Source organism: Callospermophilus lateralis, chromosome 2, assembly GCF_048772815.1.
Source record: "Callospermophilus lateralis isolate mCalLat2 chromosome 2, mCalLat2.hap1, whole genome shotgun sequence".
NCBI lineage: Eukaryota > Metazoa > Chordata > Mammalia > Rodentia > Sciuridae > Callospermophilus > Callospermophilus lateralis.
In genome coordinates this window covers 48,060,823-48,078,947 of record NC_135306.1, presented here as the reverse complement: position 1 = coordinate 48,078,947, position 18,125 = coordinate 48,060,823, and the positions used below count along the sequence as shown (strand labels likewise).

Here is an 18,125-nt window from a genome sequence, read left to right as displayed (position 1 = left end):
GATGCATCATTATGTTGTTTATTTGAGATCTTTTTGATTTTTTTAATGTAGGCACTCATAGCTATAAACTTTCCTCTTAGAGTCACTTTGGCTATGCCCAGAGATTTTTATGTGTTATGTTTATATCCTTGTTTTATTCTAAGAATTTTTAAATTCTCCTCTGATTTCTTTAATTATCCAGTCATTATTTGAAAGTATATTGTTAAATTTTCATGTGTTTGTATAGTTAGTGTGTTTTATTTTGCTGCTGATTTCTAATTTTATTCCATTATTATCTGGTAAGATGCAAGAAACTATTTCACTTTTCTGTATTTTCTAAAGCTTGCTTCATAGCATAAAATATGGCCTATTTTGGAGAAAGTTCTCTGAACAGCTGAAAAAAAGTGGACTTTGCTGTTGTTGGATAAAGTATTCTGTAGACATCTATTTAGTTCATATGACTTAAACTATGTTTTAGCTCTGTAGTTTCCTTGTTGATTTTATGATGGAATGACCTATCAGTGAGACAAGTATATTGAAATAATCCAATATTATTTTATGGAGGACTCTCTGAGCCTTTCTGTTGAGTCCAGTTTGGTTTATTTAATTAGTTTTCCTAATATTTTGGACAAAATTATTTTAGAATTAAAAGATATTCTCCAATGAAGTCTCTTGAATAAGTGGTAAATTGAAAAATATATCAGAAAAGAACATGCCAAAACATTTACACATGATTATTGACCCAGCAAGTGAAATTTAGAAAATTCTACAACTTAATTTTTAAGCCTAGTATAAAACAGATTTCAGAAATAAAGAAGGTTGAAATAAGATGGAACAAAGCAGTGAACACTTCAGATAGAAAACTATGAGTGTATAGCTACCAATAAAATGCCAGAAAAGATTCAGAGGCATAATAATATTAACAAATCTTAAGTATTCTTTTTCCAAGGAATTTCAGAATAGTTCCAAAAAATCTAATATTGTAATTCAATTGATTAACACACTTGTGTTCAAAATAAAGAGTGATATGAAGTTCCTATATAAGAATGCTTAATGAGATAAAAATATTAATTGCACTCAGATCAGATGTAAATCAAAGGTAAAGAATGACTATATGAGAGCCTGCAAATGTAGAACAGCTACTAAAAAACTTGGGAAAGTTTTTTAAAAACAGAAAAAGAAAGGAGATCAGTTTGAACAAACTAACTTTTAGTTGCTGTTTAGATCATCAAGTGGAGTTGTCAAGTAGTCAACTGAGTATATAATTTTTAATTTAAGAAAGAATTTGAGGTTAATAATATGCACTTAGCTGACATCAGCATAGAAGAGACCCAAGCTAGGAGTGGGTATTCTACCTTCTGCTCCACCCAGGGCATAGGTCAGCATCACAGTATCCTCTTGCTTTCTCAGATCCATTCTTCCTAACTACCCAGAATGTTCCCTTCTTTCTAAAGTAAAACCTTCATTTACTTGTTTACATTCTTTCCAGTTCTATTTTCCTTTCAATGCACATACATCATCCTCATCTTGGCACGTAAGAAGTGCCTAGAAACAACAACAAAAACAACAAAACAAACTTAGTATATTCCTTAGAGAAAATTCCTGTGTTAAGAAAGAAGCCTATGAATACACATGTAATAAGAATTTTGGTTTCTGTTGCCCATCAGTAACTCCTTGTCTCTTTTTGTCATATAAGAGTTATATAATGTAATGAATGAAAATAAGAAAGGGTGAATGAATGAATGAAAATTTATAAAAGTTCGTGTGTAGTCATGTCTTATTCAATTATGTGCATGTTATACTTTGTAGGTTAATTTTCTTCCAAAGGTCAATGTGTTGAGGGCTTGGTTGCCAAGGTAGTGCTACTGGGAGGTGGTTGTACCTTTGAGAGGTAAAGCTTTGTGGGTGATTCTTAGGTCATTGGGAGCCTGCCTATGAAGGAAATTGGGGACAGTGATCTTTTTTCTTCTCATTCTCTCTTTTGCTTCCTGGAGATGAGGAAAGCAATTTTGTTCCTCCACATGTCCCCACATGACATGTTGCCTCATCACAAACCTAAAGCAACAAGCCCAATCAATTATGGATTGAAATCTCCAAAACCGTGAGCCAAAATAAACCTTCTCTCTTTATAAATTGATTACTTCAATTATTTGTTATAGTGATAGAGAGCTTACTAACACAGCACATTACATTTTGGGGTGAATAATATCATCATGATGAATAGTTTCATTTAGGAAACTATTCCATATCCGTATCCCCATTAAACAATGACAAAGCCTGTACAAAATGATCACTTGCTTTAGAAAGTAGCTTATGTGCCTACTGAGCTTGTAACCAAGAGTAGAGATTGTAAACCAGTATTAGTAGTAGATGTTAAATATAGTTGACTGCATTTGATAAACAATCTAGAAAGAGTTCACTGCTATGTGTTCATCAAATCCATTCATTTTCCTTTTGGATAAAACAGCTAAACTCCACAACCCTTGAAATTAGTTGGGGTCATGTGAATAAACTTATGTCAAGATAGTATGGATAGAAGTCAGGTGTGTCTTTTGTGTGTGTGTGTGGCTTGATGCATATAAATTCCTATGTGTGACCCTCCTTCCTCAATTTTCCATTGGTAGTGTTCTTGAACATAACGTGTTAAAGAGAATGGAGATATCCCGGCACTTTGACTTTTTGGTGCCCACCCATCTCACCCATGGCCCATATGGAATCAGACATAACAATTGCCTGTGGAAGCTGGCATAATATACGTTGTCTACATGACCTGGTATCTCAGGGAATGTCCTGAATATCCAGGAGCAAGACCCACTTTGGATTCATCTAGGATTTCCATGGCCCTCCTCCAAAATTTCACCAAGAGGAGAGCTATTCTGGGTCTCTTTATCTTTTCTCCTTCTCTCTCCAAGCCACTTTCTCTCTCTGATTCTGAATGATATCCAGAACCAAAAAAACCAGGTTTTATTCCAGAGTCTTTTATGATAGTAACTATGCCTATTCCCTCTTGTCCCCTTTCCTATGTGCTTTTAATTTCTCTTCAGTTCTTGAGGAAGAAATGTCTAGAGGAGGGGAAATGTCTTTTATTTAATTCAAGAATGCAGACCTTGTTGTGAACTTCAATAGAAAAAGCCAGGAGAAACTTGTTATCATTAGAGATACAATTGTTTTTCAGCAATATTGCACAATTTTGTTCAGGTTTGTGGTTTCAAGAACATGGTGTAGGCTTTTGCATCAGGCCAATTTGGGAGTGTAATCTCTGCTCTGGCATTTGCTGGCTCTGGGACTTGCTGTGTTACTTTGAGCATGTTCTATTTTACCTTTAAAATCTTGTTTTCACCTGAAGAAAAAAAAAGAGAATGACAACAAGAAAGTACTTTGTAAGGTTAATTATAGAATTGAATAATGTGTTAAATATAGGATTTGGCTCTGAAAACTTCCTGGTTTAAAGAAGGAAAACAACAACAAATTCTCCAGCCCATGAGAAACAAAGTGGCTTGTATTTGTGGTCAAGGGTGGTATCTCTCCTCCCTCCACGTCACTCTCTCTGTGTGAACTTGGGAGTAAGCAGGTTCGCTCCTGCTCACCTCTCAGTGAGAAGTCAGCAAGGAACTGTTTCTGACTGTCAGCCTCCGCTTCCTGACCTCCTTTAACTGCCATAGGTAACTGTCTCATTTCTAGTATCTTAGTCAATTCCTACCCTTCTCTTTCAAACTAAATCTAGAATCATCAGGCAATAGTTAATCTACTTAATTGCACTAATTAAACTGAACTGGAATATGTTTTGTTCCTCAGCAAGTTTTTACTTTCAATAACTACTTTTGTCTTGAATCATGCAACGAATCTGAACAGAACATTACATAAAGTGGTGAAACTAGTTCTGAAGTTTGGGACTCTGGTTATGTTGCCTACACGGGGCCAATGTGAGAAAGTCACCAAGTCTCAAGGAAGTTCAGTGATCTGGCCCCACATTTGATCCATGATGATTTCTGAGGGCTCCTAGTTAGAAGAGCTAGAATCTCTTTCTCAGCAGCATCTCCAGGAAGCTGGAACTCTCTCCCTTGACATGGATCCAGCTCTCTACTTCTCTCCAGCCTTCTGCCTCCCAGCTATCCCAACCAAGGACAGGCTGGCCCATCCTGTTTCTTCTGACCTTTCACCAACAAAACTCCTTCATGCATATTTCTGATAACTGTGACTTGTTAGATACATTATAAAGTATTATTTTAACTTGTAATAGTCACATAATTCAAAAATAAAATATAAAAATGAAGTGTAAATCTTTCCTTTATTGTTTTCTTCTCTCAGTTTGCCCTCCTTTTTCACAAATACGGGTAATCATTGAAATTTATTTCTTATATATTCTTTATTTTTACACAGTAAATTAAATTTATTTTACATTTTACCCAACATTTTATATGCACTATTCTGTATCTTGCCTTTCTTTTTCTTTTCTTTACTCTTTTTAGTCTAGAAAGAGGCTCCTCATTCTTTTCTCTAGCTGAGTGATATTCCTTTATGTGAATACAGCTTAACTATCTCTATTTAGAATAATTCAGGTGGCTTCCTATATTTAGATATTATAAATAATGCTGCAGTGAACATTAAATCTAAGTCATTTTACAAACACGCAAGTTTTAGATATTCATTCTATCTACCCACCAACTTCTATGACAACATATCTATTTGAGGAACCAATTAGAATTATTAATGAATTTATTGTGACTCACAGTTTAATAAAATAAAGTGGCATGGCAAAATAAAAACAATCACAGTCAATTATACATAAAATTAAAACACAATTTGATATATATATATATATATATATATATATATATATATATATATATACACACACACACACACACACACACACACACACACAAAGCCAAAACAAGGCTATCATTTTATGGTAAAAGGTAATAATGATCTACATATGCCCTCTTGCTCTTCCACCAACCTTATCCACTTAAAGTCTGTGGTTGGCTCTTGCTCTACACCGGTCAAGGGTCTATTTCTTGTCTGATGAGTCTGAATACAAAGACCAGACACCGGTTGATTTCTGCATGAACAATGGTCCAGGCACAACTGCTGTGTCGCTGGCTTTCCAGGTAATTATGGATCCTTCGAAAGTATGCTTTAACCTGCAATCTAAGGTTCTTACTCCCCAGGGCATGACTTTTCTGTTCTGCTTCCAATCCCAAGAGTGTTTCCAGGTATTCTAGTTGTTGGTGAAGGTCAATGAGGAATATCAGAATGTGGTTTTCCTCCCCACTGCCCAGAGAAATATTTTTCTTGAAGAGGTTGAAGATCTGCTGAAGCATCTCATGGAGAATGGCCAGTACATGCCCTTTTGGGTACTGGTGAAAATTCACAGAATTCTGAGGAAGCCGGAAATTTTTCCTGTATGGCAGACATTGCTGGATTGATGAGGTTTGCAAATTATTCAGTAGTTGTAAACCCTCTTCCTTTATTCTTTGTTGGAGGAGAACTAGTTTCAGTTCTACAAAGAAGACCAGTAGCACCAACACAATGCCAGGGAATTGCTTGTGAATCATGGTGAAGGTCAAATACACTACTTATCTCTTATGCAGACCTAGTTAAACTCCAGTACTAGGGAATGTTTGTTTTTCATGCTTCTCACCTTATTCTGGAGTGTTTTTTTTTTTTTTTCTGTCATTGTTGTTGTTGGGTTTGATTCTAATTGTTGTCATTTCTCCAAGTTTACACGTCAAGTTTTCTGGTTCCCTTTTTGTGCTGTTCATGGATCATTTCCTCCACTTTCCCCATTGTGTTGGTTGTTTGAGGAAGTAACCAAAAGAACTTGTCTCACTGTGTGCTTTTATTGAGACAATTACAAACCTAGTTATCCAAGATGATCTTCTGTTACCCACATTATTTATTATATACAAAGTTTCACTTAACACAATGTGCTTTCTAAATATTTAGTCAACCCTATTAAAGTTTTTTTTTTTTTATTGAGAGTAAAACTTTTTTTGTTTGAAAGCAGTAGTCCTTCATGGGGAAATATTTATCAGAGGCTCAGAAGCATCTACATGGCACTCAAAGGCAAAAATTAAAATCCATACAGATTACTAAATTTAAAGTGTTAAATATAACTGGTTTTGCATAAGTGCTTGAGCAAATAATCTTAAAATATGTATCAGCAATTTTAGATTGTTTTATATCTTGTCCAATCAGTATAATATCTAAAATCTAAGCGTATGGCACATGTGAAAGAGTAAAATATAGTAAAAGAAGGCTGTTAGGATACTACAGTAGTAGCAGAATCATAGAAACAAACTTCAGGTTTCACAACAGGAGAATGGTTACATATAGTTTGGTTCCCTCATATAATGAAATGTTATGAAACATTCTAAGTGATAAAATATGTCTGAGAAGAAATTTAGTGGTAGTTAGTTCATCTATATTCCCCAGGGTAGCAATAGGTATGGTAAACTAATGTGAATATCTCTGCCTCAATAATTCCTCTTGTATGACAAACACCAAGTTCCATCTTCTAGGTTCCTCCTGCATAAGCCCCCAATCTATTTTTCCCATCTTCCCACTATTGCTCTAAATAGAGTGTGAGGGAACCCAAACTTAAGATGGAGAAAAGGACTCACTATTGCCCTAATATTATATATTGTGCTGTGTGTATGGTATGTTTGTGTTCATTGATTACATTTTCTCTGAAACATCTCCTTGTTTTCTTCCTCCACTGAGGAGTTGTCTATGCAAAGACTAAGCACTACTTGCCCTTTGAAGCCTAGATCTCTCCCAGGAGCTATAAGTACACTCTTCCCACAACACTTTGTACCTTTTTATTTACAAGCTCCCAAGGTTAAAACCCTCAGAAGAGGATATAATAAACACTCATACTTTTTACTATCTATACAACAATAGTAGATGTTTCATAAATAAGTGTTGATTTAGAGTGAATTTATATGTTCTGCCATGAAGCAATATAGGATATTAAATATTATTTTTGATTATTTCTTTTCAGGCATCTGTTGGGTGAATCCCAAAGCGTTGAAAACAAACACATGTGTAATCTCATTTATACTAGCTCAACTCTGTGTTGGTATCACTTAGTCGGTATCATTAAATAGAATCAACTGTCAGCTTACCCAAGAAAGAGTGAGTGACACACAGATAGACAACCAGAAAGAAGACTTATGGTAAATCTTTTATTTATTTATCTATCTATATATTTATTTATTTGTGTGTGTGTGTGTTACTGTGGATTGAACCCAGGGTGCTCAACTACATCCCCAGACCACTCCCACGCCAACTCCACTCTATTTTTTGAGACAAAGTTTCACTAGTTGCCCAGGCTTGCTTTGAACTTGTGATCTTATCGTTCACACGTTCTATGTCTGTCTTTAAGTTCATTGATATTTTCTTCTGTAATATGTTATCTGCTCTTCAGTTGATCGAGTACATTTATCATATAAGATATATTTTTTTCATCTCTAGGTGTTGAATTTGTTTCTTTTTGATATCATTTCTTGCTTTCCTTTACTTCATAGGACAAATAAGGTAATTTATAGTGTGTGTTTTAATTTCCTTGTCTGATAATTCTATCATTTGTGTCACTTCTAGGTCTGGTTCTTTGAATTATATTTTTCTTACTGTTTATGTGTCTTATTTTCCTGTGGGTTTTTTTTTCATGCCTGGTAACTTTTGGCTGGATTCTGAACATTATAAATTTTATTTTACTAGGTATTGAACTTGTTAAGATCTTAAAATGTTGTCAGATTTTGTTTTAGGATGTGGTGACTTGAAATCTGTTTGATTTCTTTAAGATTTGCCTTTAAGCTTTCTTTGCATAGGAGAGGCAGATTTATTAGTCCAGGGCAATGTATCCCACACCAAGGATACATTCTTGTGAGGACTCTATTCAGTGTTTCCTATATTAGGAAGTCTTTACTCTCTGCAGGGGGAAACACAGACTATTTCCAGCACGTCTCCTTTCTGGGTGTTCTTTCCTCAGTTATGGGTAATTCTTTCACATGCCTGAAGAGATTACATATCAGCTAAAGACTCCTACAGGCACTTCTAGAGATCGTTGTGAATGTCCCTTTATATCCAAGTCTCTCTCTGTAGGGCAATATTTTCTTCAAAATCTTGTCCTTCAAATCTCTATCTGCTTCCTAAACTCAAACCTCTGACTTACCATCTCATGAAATCCTCACCCATTTGGCTTTTCTCTTCCTTGTACTGCAGCCAAGAAATTCTCTTCCCAGAGTAGGCTAAAACGATTATAGGACTCATTATATTCCTTACTTTTCCTCAGGAATCATTATCCTATGCTTCCTGTTGTCTATTGTCTGAAAAAAAACATTTTCTCTTATATTTTATTCAGTTTTTAGTTGTTTAAAGTGAGAAGACAAATCTGGTTGTTCCTCATGGCTGTAAGTTCTGTCAAAATTAAAGTAGGAGTTGACAACCTATAATCTATGGGGTAAATCTGGCCCACATCTGATTGTTGTAAATAAGGTTTTATTGGAATATAACTGTACACATTTTAAATATATTGTTTATGACATTTTCAGGCTACAATAGCAGAGTTGACAAAACTAAATAGTCTGCAAAACCTAAAATAGTTACCATTGGTCTTTTATACAAAAACAGTTTGCTGGACCCTGACCTAAAAGACTAAAAATAAAATATAATTTTGTTAAAAATTTACACATTTTAATATATTTTATTTTAAAATTTAATGTAAAATAAATATTAAAATATTAATTTTTTCATAAAAGCATGCTTATTTTATAAGGAAATTCACTGCATGCTTATATCAAACTAGGAAAAAAACAATAGAAAAGTGTCATAGTGACGAAAAAGGATCTAAATAGTATCACTGAGCATGAGAAAAGTCTTTGAAGCAAGTCAAGGCCTAGTGGTGGCAGTCTATTTTTAACTAGAATGAGTTTTTTGAAGACTTTTAAATTAATGTAGAAATGTATTAGTCAACTTGTGTCACTGTGACTCAAATACCCAACAAGAACAACTTAAAGGAGGGAAGGTATATTTGGGACTCAGGAGTTCAGAGGTCTCAGTCCATAGATGGCTGACTCCATTACTAGGGGCCAAAGGTGAGGCAGCACATCATGGTGGAAGGGCTTAGCAAAGGAAAGTTGCTCAGTTCATGGTGGGATCAGGAAGCAGAGGTGAGGAGAAGCCACAAGGAAGGCACACCCTTCCAGGGCATGTCCCCAGTGACCCACCTCCCCCATCCATGCCATACCTATCTACAGTTACCAGTCAGACCATTCAAACTAGGGTGGACTGATTAGTTTATAGCTCACGCAATCCAATTATTTCACCTCTGAACATTCCTGCTTTTACACAAGAGCTTTTGGGGTCACCTCTTACCCAAACCATAACAATAAATGTACATTTTTATTTATTTCCTATTTTCATAAATTATTTATTTACCATTACTATTTATCTAAGAAAGTAATACTATAATTAAAGTCAGGATACTCTCTTTGTGTTGAGAATATATCAAAATAGTTTTAATTAGTAGAGAAGCCATTTTAAATTCAACCAAAGGATGGCAGCATAACATTAATTACACAAATGCTGGCATTGGCTTCACAGTTGGTGAGTTCACAGCATCAAGTTCATGGCATCTGTAACAGTAAGCAATACTATGTGATCATCAGTATAGTATTACTTAGGCTAGATTAATTGTTCCCACAATGCATAAGATCACTAATCTCTCTGATGTGTATTAAGATTCTTGCTGATTAATATTGTTAAATATTTTCCTTTCTTGCCTGGATCTACCTTAATGAATATTTATTGCTTTCTGGGCAACATCCACCACCGTCTCCCCTTCCTTTTGGGGGGCACCATGGGTAAGCATATCCCGAATTCTTTGTTCATTCTCAGAACTTGTGCTTTCAGTCATACTTCCCAGTGTGCCATATGTAGCCCCAGACTGAGTTACTCAGGGCCTCACTTTGCTCTAGCCTCGTTGATTCCTTTAGGCATGGTCATTTGTTCCAATGATCTCGACCCCATTTTCTGAGCCTGGGCTTGCCAATATTTAACCATATTACTTTATCTGTCATAGAACACTGGAAGTGGATGTGATCTTAAATGACATCTAATCTTTGTCTCCCTTTCCTTTCTCCACAATTCTGCCCTCAAGTCAAGAGTTGGGCAAAAAAAAAAAAAAAAAAAAATGGAAAGCAATGTACTAGAAGAGGAAGGGGCCCACAGTGCTGGAGCTCAGACAGGGTGAAGTGAGTGTCCATGTGGAGAGAGCACCTGGCATGGGCTGTCAGAGAATGAGCACAGCAAGTGAGAACCTGTCAGGGAGGACTTGCCTGTGGGGAATCATAGCCTGAGTGGGATGAGGAAGAATGTTCTGCAGAGTAACTGCCCCATAATCTTTCAAGGCCGTAAAAAAAAAAAAGAAAAGAAAAGAAAAGAAAAAAAGAAAAGAAAAGAAAAAGAAAGAAAGAAAGACCAAACAACTATCCCAGACTAAAAGGGTCTGAAGGATAGGACAACTGAATACACTCCTTGACTTGGAATGATTCATTTGTGAGTAGAGATTGGGACAACTGGACAAATTTAATTATGAAGACTGAGTATTAAATGGTATTAATGTAACAACATTAATTTCTGAATTGTGGTGAATGCATTGTGGTTATATGGGTGGAAATGAGCCTATGGGTAGGAAATATACATTTATAAATACTCAGGGGTATTAGAGCATTAGATTGGTAACTTAATCTGTTGTTTCAAAAACAGCAAATCTCACCATTATGTACATACACAAGACACTAATTAAAAAAAAACACTATAATTAAATAGCAGGAAGATGAGTAGTGTAGAGAGGAGAACAAAAGGAGTGGCGAGGGTAGGGGAAGGGGAAATACTAAGGACTGAATTAGAACAAACTAAATTCCATGCTTTTATAATTATGTAAAAATGAATCCCATTGTCATGTATAAGTAAAAAGAACCAATAAACGGGGGGGGGGGGGACCCTCAAGGTTTTCTCTAACATATTTGCAACTTTTGTAATCATTCCAAACTGAAAAAAAGCATATGTGCGTGTGTGTGTTTTAAACTAAACAATCCTTATTTAAGATGTGATAATTGAGAACTAATGGGGCAGAACATTCTTTTGGCACTGCTAAGGATTAGCTATTAGTTGTCCCCCAAAAGCTCATATGTGAGACAATGCAAGAAAGTTCAGAGGTGAAGTGATTGGGGTTATGAGAGCCTTAACCTCATCAGTGCACTAATCCCCTGACAGGGATTAACTTGTGGTAACTCTAAGCAGGTAGGGTGTGGCTGGAGGAGGTGGGTCATTGGGGCATGACTTTGGGTTATATATTTTGTTCCTGGAGAGTGGAATTGTCTCTCTCTGCCTCCTAGTGGCCATGTCCTGAGCTGTTTCCTCCTCTATCCTCTTCCACCATGATGTTATGCTTCACCTTGGGAACCCAAAATTATGAACTAAGAACTCAGAAACCACAAACACCAAATAAATTTTTCCTCCTTTAAAATTTTTTTTCTTGCTGGATCTTTTGGTCCCAGTAGCAAAAAAGCTGACTAAAACATGTACCTACCATCACATACACACTATCTCACCTATTTATTAGCCCAAGAATAGCAAAACCACAGTGTTTTAGTCAGTTTTTTCATCTCTATGATCACAAGACCCACGAATAACAATTAGAAGAGGAAAAGTTTATTTTAACTCACAGTTTCAGAGGTTCAGTTCATGGTCAATCATATCTCTGGGCCCGAGGTGAGGCAGAATTTTAGAGTGGAGGGGCATGGTGGAAGAAAGCAGCTCAGGACATGGTGGCCAGAAAGTACAGAGTTCTGCTCACCAAGAATCAAATATCAACCCAGAGTCACATCCTCAGTGACCTACTTCCTTCAGCCACATCCTATGTGCCTATAGTTACTACTCAGTGAGTTAATCCACCTCACTGGATTAATCCATTGGGGAATACCTTACCTCTGAACCATAACACACAGAAAGAAAAAAGAAAAAGAAAGAAAGAAAGAAAGAAAGGAAGGAAGAAAGGAAGGAAGGAAGGAAGGGAGGGAAAATAAGTTAGTTTACTCCTTATTAAAAGACTATAACATGATGTTCAAAAATATGAGTTGTACTATGTGACAGAGTAGGTGTAAATCACAAATTTACCACTGGTTTTCTTTGTGATCTGGAGCAAGCTATTGATTCTTTGTGTCTTAGTTACTTAATATAAACACAAAGGTACTAATAGTATCTCACAGAGTTGTGAAATATAATGAAATAACCACCAAATATGCTTAGTTCAGTGCATGACCCATGATACATGCTTAATAAATATTATTATTTCATTATCTTCTGATCCACTGTTAAGACTTTCCTTCCTTCTTGAAAACTGGGCTTTCCACTACTCATCTAGACACTCTATTTCACTTTATGATGTCCTCTTCCACTCATTACTTAAATACTGATGCATTTGTGACCACAGAGTTTTTAACACCTGCAAAAGAAAACAAAACAACATGAACATATTAGACATGAATGATATGACATCATCAATAGATTGCAGCACTCTTCCCTCTGAGCTCTGAACAAGTGGTTTCAACATTCTCTGTGGGCAGCGCTTTATTAATCTTTACAGTTGGAAGTAAGATGAGGCAGTTTTCTATCAACATTTTTTTTCAGTCAATGTAAATTCATTTAAAGAAAGAAGAACTAAGTGTGTGCACATTCTAGAACCTCTTACTCAGCATGTATTGGTCCTCCTGGTACTGATACATGCAACAGATTTATATTCATTATTTATTATATTCCTAGCATTGCTCTAGGCCTATTCAGTGGGTTAGAGGTTAAGATCCCTAGATGGGATTTAATCATATTAAGAAGGGCAAGAGCGGAGAAATGTAATGTAAGCAAGTATATCAGAATAAGAACCATTGGAAGCATCTTTTCTTTCCAAAGTTATTGACCTCTTGGCTGTAAAACTCCTGTGTACAAATGCAGAACAAACAACCCAAAATCAACCATTGAAACATCAGTATTTAAGTAATGAGTAGAAGAGGACACCATAAAGTGAATAGAGTGTCTGGATGAGTAGAAAAAAACCCAGTTTTCAGGAAGGAAGGAAAGGCTAACAGTGTCAGACACTGCTGAGTGGATAAGAAGAGGAAGTTCTTAAAAATGATGTTGGAGGGCTGGGATTGTAGCTCAGTGGTAGAGTGCTTGCCTCGCAAGCGTGAGGCATTGGGTTCTATCCACAGCACCACATAAATACATAAATAAATAAATATTGTGTCCATCTACAACTTAAAAAAATGCAAAAAAAAATTATGTTGGAGTCAATGGCATGGAAGTCTTCAGTGACTTTTTTGGGGGGTGGAGGGTACCGGGGATTGAACTCAGGGGCACTCGGCCACTGAGTCACATCCCTAGTCCTATTTTGTATTTTATTTGGAGATAGGGTCTCACTGAATTGCTTAATACCTTGCTTTTGCTGAGGCTGACTTTGAACTTGCGAACCTCTCGCCTTCTTAGCTTCCCCCGTCGCTGGGATTACAGGCGTTCGCCCCCACACCCGATGGTCAATAGTGACTTTGATGAATAGAATTTCCAGTAGAGTAAAAGTGGAAGCTTGATTCCATTGCTCTTAAGAAAAAATTGTAAACAAAACAAAACAAACAAACAAACAAAAAAACAACCATAGGCCATGCCAGCAAAAATTGGATCACTACATGGAGGGGGGAAATTAAGTGGAAGCAGGAGTGGGAGCTTCAGTGGAAGCTTGGAAGGTTTTCATTTTTGTTTTCTTTTCTTTTTAAGGTGATGAAAACTCTTGACTAGAAGAGTAAGAGCAAGAAAGAGAAAGAGAGGAGAGTGAAAGAGAGAAATGAAATGAGAACACTCAGGTCTGGCTTTCTCTGTAACAGGAAGAAGGAAAAAGGATAGGAGAATTGCAGGTGTAAAAGAGGAAGTCAAGTTTCACACTGACAGTTTCCAGAGTTCCCTTGATGAAGTGAGCATCTACCTCACCTGAAGAAAGCATCTATGAGATGAACACATGCCTTGGCACATGATCTCTTTCCCCTTGAAAGTCCTGCTTGTTCCCACATCCTCCTGCTCTTGACCCACTGATATTCTCTTAGGCACCCTCTCACAGCTCCAATTATTGCTTTCATCATAGTCAGTGTTCATAAGATTTGTGACCACTTGATGATTTATGTCTTCCTCTCTTCCCTCAGGGGACACTGATCAAGTCTAGGTTTTGGTCCCATCGCAACCTCATAGTCTAGCACACCATAATCCTAACCCTGATCAGAGTAGGTAGTCAATAAATATTGGATTTGTGTAGGAAGTCAATGGGGAAGGAATGAAAAGGCGCTTTGAAGAGAAAGGGAAAAAATGTAGAGTTGTGAAAGCAAGAATGTAAAGTATAGTCAGCCATAATGGGGGTAAGAGAGGGTAGGAAAGCAAATTTAAAGATTTGGTTATATAGATTGGTGATCCTAAGGTAATAGTGGAATCAATTTGCCTTGATTTGAGCAGAAATGGAGAAGAACCATGGTCTATTCTAAGTTGGGGCTTTATCAATGGAATTCAACTAAATGACCATGAAACAAAGAATTTCTACATTAACAGGAGAGCAGTGGAAATATTAGACCCCAGAATCTATAACAGATTAATTTAGATTATACATACGTATGATTAAGTTCAGGGGCCATGCAATCCTCCTAAAACTCTTTGATAATATTTAACAGTTGACTTCCTTTTCCTTTCATCTTAATACTTTTCAGATAGCAATCGCTTGTGTATCCATTCAAATGACAATATCAACACAACAGCTACCATTTCCTGAACACATACTATATATAAGACAGTTCTCAAAGACCTTTGAGTGTTTGGTCTCAATCTCTTCTTCCAATTTCCTTCCAGTCCTTTCATCTAGTAAAACTACACAGACTCACAGATCACATCAAGATTATATTAGAAGTGACCTATCTATCAAGGGAAAGATTTGTCCTATAGATGCTCCAATATGAAAACATTAAAAGTTTTTAAAAGCTGAATGTTAAGATGTACATTAATGCTTTTAAAAGATGTAGGCAAGCACAGCTATCATGATCCTGAGGATACTGTATCATGTGGCCAGGAGTGAACCAGGAAATTGGACAGGAAAGAAAAGTGGGATTAAAGCAGAGAGAATGAAGGGGAGGAGCTGGGAAACATGAGGCCCTAGACAGCCACCTAAGATGGACAGAAAGTATCTCATTAGGACATTATAAAGTAGTTTGAGTGTTCTTTAACACTAGGTGTGCTCCCTATTGATTAATGATAAGTTTGTTTTCTTTCTGGTCGTAGACAGTATACCCCTGTCAAAAATATTTTTTTAAGTAACACTTATTCCTCTTATTATGTGCTAAGCATTGCTCTAAATAAATTATAAACATTAACTCATTTAATCCACACAGCTATCACCTCCATCATTCAATTAAGGAACCTGAGACACATACTAAATCCAAACGTCATGTGTGCTACTAAATATAATCTTACTTCTATTATTTACAATGTTATTGAGAAGCAGATCTTATGATAATATGATTTCTTTGAAAATGAACAAATACAAACTGTGATTCAGAGCAGTTAAATGACATTTCCAAACACAGTCAGCTGGGACCTCTGTTCTTGAGGAATTGACAGGGTCAAGAATTACTTTCCCGCTACAAACAGAAAACCGGACAAAATATAAGAACAACTATTTTCAGCCATTGGGCTGCAGTGATTCCTGTGAGACAGAAACAAGTGAGGCTCTTCTGGGGACAGTTTCTAGACTGTGCAGCAGGGAGGAGAAACCTCCGTGGACAGTCTCACTGAGGGACTGATGAGAGCTTGAGGGGGCCAGAGCAGCATGTGCAGGACAGACACCCCAAAGGAGGGAGCTACTTAGAGAAGTTAGAGAAACCTTCACACGGCTGAGGAAAAGCCCCTCAAGGCCTCAAGGGCAACCTCCAAAGACAGAAGATTTCCTGGGAAACTTCAAGCCAAACAATCTGGGAGCACATGCAAGGCTGGAAATTGTTCCAGTTCCCACCAGCCACAGGGGAGAGACCTTGCTGAATACACAGAACATTCAGTAAAGGCCTCTAAAGGGCCAAACCTTAAACATGGGGATAAGTTAGTCCTAAAGTTAATATCTACTCTAGATCTGTCCTAAAAGAGCTTAGGAACAAGAATTTGAAGAATCAAACTAGCCCACACAAATGCAGCAGCCTACCAGAATCAAGCCCGACATTCTTCAAAGAAGGGCAATAAAATAGGGTGCACAAAAACATGAAAGTCACAATTTACTGAATGTTGGGCATTCCGTAAAATATTATTGGGCATATGAGAAACAAGAAAAGATGACCTACGATCAGAAGAAAAATTAGTTAATAAAAACTGACCAAGAGATGATGAGATTAGCAGAACATGGTATTAAAACAGGTATTATAAAATACTCTGTGTGTTCAAGAATAGAGAGGAAAACAAGCATGCACATGATAAATGGAAACTAAAAAACTAAGAACCAAAGAGAAAAATTCAAGATTTGAGAATAGAATATCTCAAAATTTTACTAGATGGGATTAACAGCCAAACACATCAAAGATACAACCAAAATAGTCAGATTATGGGTAGAATTAAAAACCAGTTCCATGTGACTCTAAGGTCTTATCACTTTCCCACTGTACTTCTCATTTTATGATGCTCTATAAAATGCTACGTCTACCTACAAAAATATACATTTCACCCCAGCAGAAGGTCTGTGAATAGACAAAGTGATACAAAGAAGAGTGGAGTTTAGAGACAAGATGTAGGCTCCAATTCTACTCTGTAATTTATTAGCTAGGTCAACTTGCATGAATCTTTGAAAAATTGGGAAGGAAGGCTCACCTCCAAAAGCGATAAGTGAGATTACAGGTAAAAAGTATTGTCACCCTGCTTGGCACGTGCTGGTAGGGGAGAACCCTGAAATTTCTCACTTGGGCTCAAGAAACTGAATAATCACCACTGATTGAAAGGCCTCAACCAAGCTTAGAAAAAGTTGTGGTGTGTGTGTGTGTGTGTGTGTGTGTGTGTGTGTGTGTATGCACGTATGTAGGGAGTTTGTTCCTGGTTGTCAAAAGGGCTTTTGAACCAAGCTTCTGGACACTTTAAAAGTCAATGGGTTAGATGATCTAAATGATATGTTTTCTCTTAAAAGAATTTGCAAAGTCTTAACATTAACCTTCTGACCTAAAAATGTTGACAAGCATTCTAGGTAGAAATCACATGTTATGCCAACATAATTTAGGAAACATAACTTTATATTGGAATGAATGTTCTATTTTCTCTTGGAACAAAAATAAGGCTTTGGAAAGGTTCTGTGGTTTATACTGACATAGTGCTGGGTCTGAAATCTAGCCTACTGGTACTTGAGAATTAACTTTAGTAAGGCTGTTTTTATAAGAGAGGCGTACTGATAATGACCTTGAAGAGTAATTAATAACATCTATAAATTGCCTAGTATTAGTAACTTCATATTTATTTGTTTCCTGACCTTTTGGACCTTCCCCAACCCCTAACTCATATTTGTTTTATTTCTTGATACTAAGAAATCCTCTGTTTTGGGGAACTAATCTAAGATTCCATCTCAATGGCCCTCTGATATGAACTCCCTCAATTTAGCATTGTCAATTCTTCCATTTTCTGAAGAAACATTTGAGAAATTAAACAAGACAAATACCAAAGAAATCACTGTAACTTCATAGGTTTTGTTCCTTTGGGGATTTATTAACAGAATTTCTAGAAGAACTTGGTTGGCTCCTTTTACTCCTTGATAGAGCAAAGAGAAAAATAAACCTGAAAAGTACAACATTTTAAAGAGCTAGAACCTTTGCCCTTTGCCTTCTTAATCTAGACTACATTTTTCAAGGCACTAAGCAATTATCAAGTGACACAGTTGTCTAAAATCAATACTGCATACCTCATGTAACCACTAGAGATCAGATATAAAGACTGATGCCTGACCTGGCCCAGAGATTAATGAATTTGCTAAGCAACGAAGTCTGACTACCTGGTCACACATTACTCTTGACACAGTCGGGACCCAGAATGAAGGA

At 36.6% G+C, this 18,125-nt stretch overlaps 1 protein-coding gene across 1 annotated transcript; it reads right to left on the bottom strand.

Annotated features, from left to right (window-relative positions):
* Positions 1–4,982: 4,982 nt before the first annotated feature.
* Positions 4,983–5,537, bottom strand: Ifne (interferon epsilon). The gene has a single exon (XM_076843383.1). It carries the CDS (start codon positions 5,535–5,537, stop codon positions 4,983–4,985), a length of 555 nt encoding a protein of 184 aa, XP_076699498.1.
* Between the last annotated feature and the right edge of the window lie 12,588 nt (positions 5,538–18,125).

Coding starts and splice junctions, on each gene's coding strand:
- Ifne (XM_076843383.1), bottom strand. CDS start 5,537: ATGATTCACAAGCAATTCCCTGGCATTGTGTTGGTGCTACTGGTCTTC.